Source organism: Schistosoma mansoni (genome assembly GCF_000237925.1).
Source record: "Schistosoma mansoni, WGS project CABG00000000 data, supercontig 1429, strain Puerto Rico, whole genome shotgun sequence".
NCBI lineage: Eukaryota > Metazoa > Platyhelminthes > Trematoda > Strigeidida > Schistosomatidae > Schistosoma > Schistosoma mansoni.
The window spans coordinates 1-3,805 of record NW_017386613.1 but is presented as its reverse complement, the minus strand read 5'-3'; the positions used below and the strand labels follow the sequence as shown (position 1 = coordinate 3,805).

Here is a 3,805-nt window from a genome sequence, read left to right as displayed (position 1 = left end):
ACACATTGTGTCGGTAATCGGGAGCGGACATCCAAATAATGGATAGCACAACTGGAAAGGCGAACCCAGGACAAAATCATCTGACGAAGCCTGGTGGACAGCTTATACTTGATATCATTAATAATAATAACAATAGCAATAGCGATAATAATTGCTCTATTCAGTACCATGTAATAAGTCACTGTTGTTTTAATTTCTGCTGTATACTAATAAAACGCAATCATAAATACAGCTACATTTTATGTTAACGTCACTTTGGCTCACGCAAATATTTTGACCCCAATTACTAATTAGAATATATGAAAAGTCAGCCGATATATCTTGTATAGCTTAGACTTAAATAACTATATGCATGAAATACAAGACCACAACTCACGTCAGTAAAATATGTGAATCTGTGCAAAGCTTGATTATCTGTGGTATAATACTGAGTGAAGCTTATCTGGTTAATTGACTGTAATATATGAACGATAAGAGCTATATCGAACAATTAATGAGCTGAGTAAAAGCTCGACATTAATATGGTATAAAAATACCACAAAGTATTTGTTAAATACATTACCATAGTTATATATATATATATATATATATATATATATGTACTGATTTCCAGAAAGATAGCTTTCTGAAGTTAATTTTTTTCTTTCATTTATCTATTTTTAACAACTGTAAATAGTTCTCAGCACCAAATATGTGGTATTGCAACCAAATCCTCTACTATACTCATGTAACTTGTGAATTTTCAAAACAAATATATAAAAACAAGACTTTTTCGACATAGCTATTTCGGTGTTTGTCTTCACTGTCCTAAGTTTATGACTAGTATATCTCTCGTCTCACTATATATTGGATTCGTGCAATTTAATCTAATGGAACTGTGCTTCTTGGAAAAAACATAAGAATAACAATATGCTATGGTAGTTAGGCTTATGTTTTTACAGTGTTTAATCTTATGATAGGTTGTAAGCTTCTTATGAAAGCATATGTGTATACAATTAGTCGATTGAAACAAGTCTAAAGCATGAAAATTTACGTAATTTTACAACTACGAAACAGCCGAGCGAGAGGTTTTTTTCAGTTAGTAACTACCTGTGACCATAAATGTATATCAAAATGCTATCATAAACAAATAATATTCCAGTTGTTAAACAACATTTAAGAGAATTTAAAATTTTCCTTAGACTGTTACAATCCCTTTGCTAAACTAACAAACACTTAATATATATTTGTGTCAGTTTTACTGAGATTTATGATAACAATATTCAATCTCTGTCGTTTTTAGTTTAGGACTTAAACGAGAAGCTGAATGTTCAGTCAGTCAATCATTAGAATTAAATCCAAGTATAGAAGCATATACACTTCTAGCATTTATTGCAATACAGCTTGATCAGCCAGGTCGTGCCCTTGGTATTTATGATAAAGGTTTGGAAAGATTTCCTCAGGATATTGATCTATTAACTGGTAAAGCTAGAATATATCAGGTAAATAGATGTTTGTTGTTTACATATGTTATATATCACGACTGTGATTGAAAGTATAACTGGATTTTCTTTAAGTGTTGTCTTTTAATTACGTGTAATATACTTAAAAGTTTGGTTTTAAGATATTTTAATATTTCCAGAAGAGGGTTTTGTGCTTCCAGGTTTTCCATGGTGGTCTAGCTTTAATTGACTCCAACTATTAAATTCAAATATTACACTAATTCACAGCTGATTGAACAGATATGAATTGGATGAAACTCACATTCTAGATTCCCTTGATTGTCAGAAGTGCAATTATAATTTAAATATCAGAGGTAGCTTATGAATTAAATATGGGGTACAATAATAACGCAACCCATACTGATAATACTAGTGATGATAACTCATTTGTTTCACAAATCTGGTGAAAAACTCAATAAGAAATATCAAGAGTTACACACTTTAATGCAGGGAGTTATTTTTGTCTGACACTTCATTCTTACTCGTAAATAGTTGTAACCATTATACGGGTTTCAGTCTCGAAAGGCCATTTTTTTGTAATGATTTCCAGTAGTAATTTATTAGACCATTTCATCTCATTCTACATAATACATTTTGTAATAAATATTATTTAGAAGTTAAACAATGCATCACAATCGGTTGCTTTGTACAAGGAAATATCCCAAATAGACGATATGAATGTTGAAAGTTTGGCTTCACTCGCAATGCATTATTTTTATGAGGATGAACCGGAAGTCTCACTAAAGTATTATAGGCAAGTTCTAGTTGTTTGATTTTAGTTTATTTGAAGTAAGTTTATGTATTGGTGATGTAATAAGTTTATTGTAAACAACTATCGACTAGGTAATCGAAAAGTAATCAACAAACTGTCACCGAAAATAGGGAATTACTTACCTTTCAGATTTCTGATTCTGACAATCCATTGTGTGAATCTGTGACGTCTTTGAATTTACGGCCATTTTATTGACAACTAAATAAATTAAGCTTATCAATGTAACTTCATTTTGTTTAGTCAGTATTTTGATTAAAAGCATCTTGTTACTTACATAATTTCAGTAGCATATTTTTCAAACAGAAAATGTATGGCAAACACAAAGCACTTGGTTTTAATGAAATTGATTACAATCGCTACAATCCATAAAACAGGGAGATTAGTTGCACAAATCTTTTTAAACTTATCGGCGTAGTAGCAATTCAGCGAGATTATACCTCTCATAATGGTGTACTCGAGTAACAGTTGTTTAAATTGAGGAAATAGTAGCAGTAGGACGGGAACCGTGTTGGGATTGACGTTGTAGCAACTTTCATGCAATTAAACACTTCGACGTTTGAATGAAAGGAATAAAAAAACTGAGGTCTTATTCCAGTCATTACATATTTCTAATTTCATTCGGTTGCTATCTACGTAATCATTCTTTTGATTTGATCATTTATGAGTAGATTTTATCAAGGGAATGGTTGTATGAACTTTGTTACATGAGTTATTCAAAACCGAAGTATGTTGACCATCGAGATTCAGTTCAGTGGTCTATTATTTGTAGATTTGAAGCAATAAATATATAATTTAACTCTGATACCAGAAGAAATAAAAGTTGAAGTATTTTGATCTAGATCTAAACAATTAGTTTCAAGTGTTCAATAACCATTCAACTAATGTTATAGAAACTGTGAAACTAAAGTTGTTTATGCTTCGCAATCTGATAATCCAAGTTAATAGAAGAGATTGTGAATTAGACAGTATTTTAAGATACTTAAAGAGCTTTATACAAAATCACCTAACTAAATATGTAACCCTAGTTCAAATAGCATATGTAGCGTCATATACTCTTCGATATTCTAGATTCAGTTTGCTGATTATCGTTGAATAGCACGAAATCCAAGTTCAAGGCTTCTGTCCAATGGAATTCAACCAACTGATATTAATATAACCTAATTCATATAATCTATTCTAATTTTTTTTTATGATAGACGTATTCTACAATATGGATATGAATCAAGTGAATTATATAATAATTTAGGATTGTGCACATTTTATACTCAACAATATGATTTATCCTTATCATTTTTCAATCAAGCTATTGCACTAAGTGATACAACGAATTTAGCAGATATTTACTATAATCTGGGGCATATCGCAATTGTAAGTCATATAATCATTTTTACAACACATCAAGTCAATTTTTAATTTTGTTCAATAGGATGAATTACTATTAGGAATAATCTAACGTTTAATGAAATATTTGATCATTACAACTATCGAATTAAAATAATCCATTATATATATATATATATATATATATATATATATATATATATAATAGTAC

General features: G+C 30.0%; 1 protein-coding gene across 1 annotated transcript; it reads left to right on the top strand.

Moving 5' to 3' along the window:
• Positions 1 to 1,283: 1,283 nt before the first annotated feature.
• Positions 1,284 to 3,666, top strand: Smp_160860.2 (tetratricopeptide repeat protein 8, tpr8,putative; the record flags this gene model as incomplete). The annotated part of the gene is made up of 3 exons (XM_018791376.1): positions 1,284 to 1,481; positions 2,096 to 2,226; positions 3,450 to 3,666. Coding segments are annotated over 3 exons (546 nt in total), but the record flags the coding sequence as incomplete, so codon positions are not given.
• Positions 3,667 to 3,805: the final 139 nt, after the last annotated feature.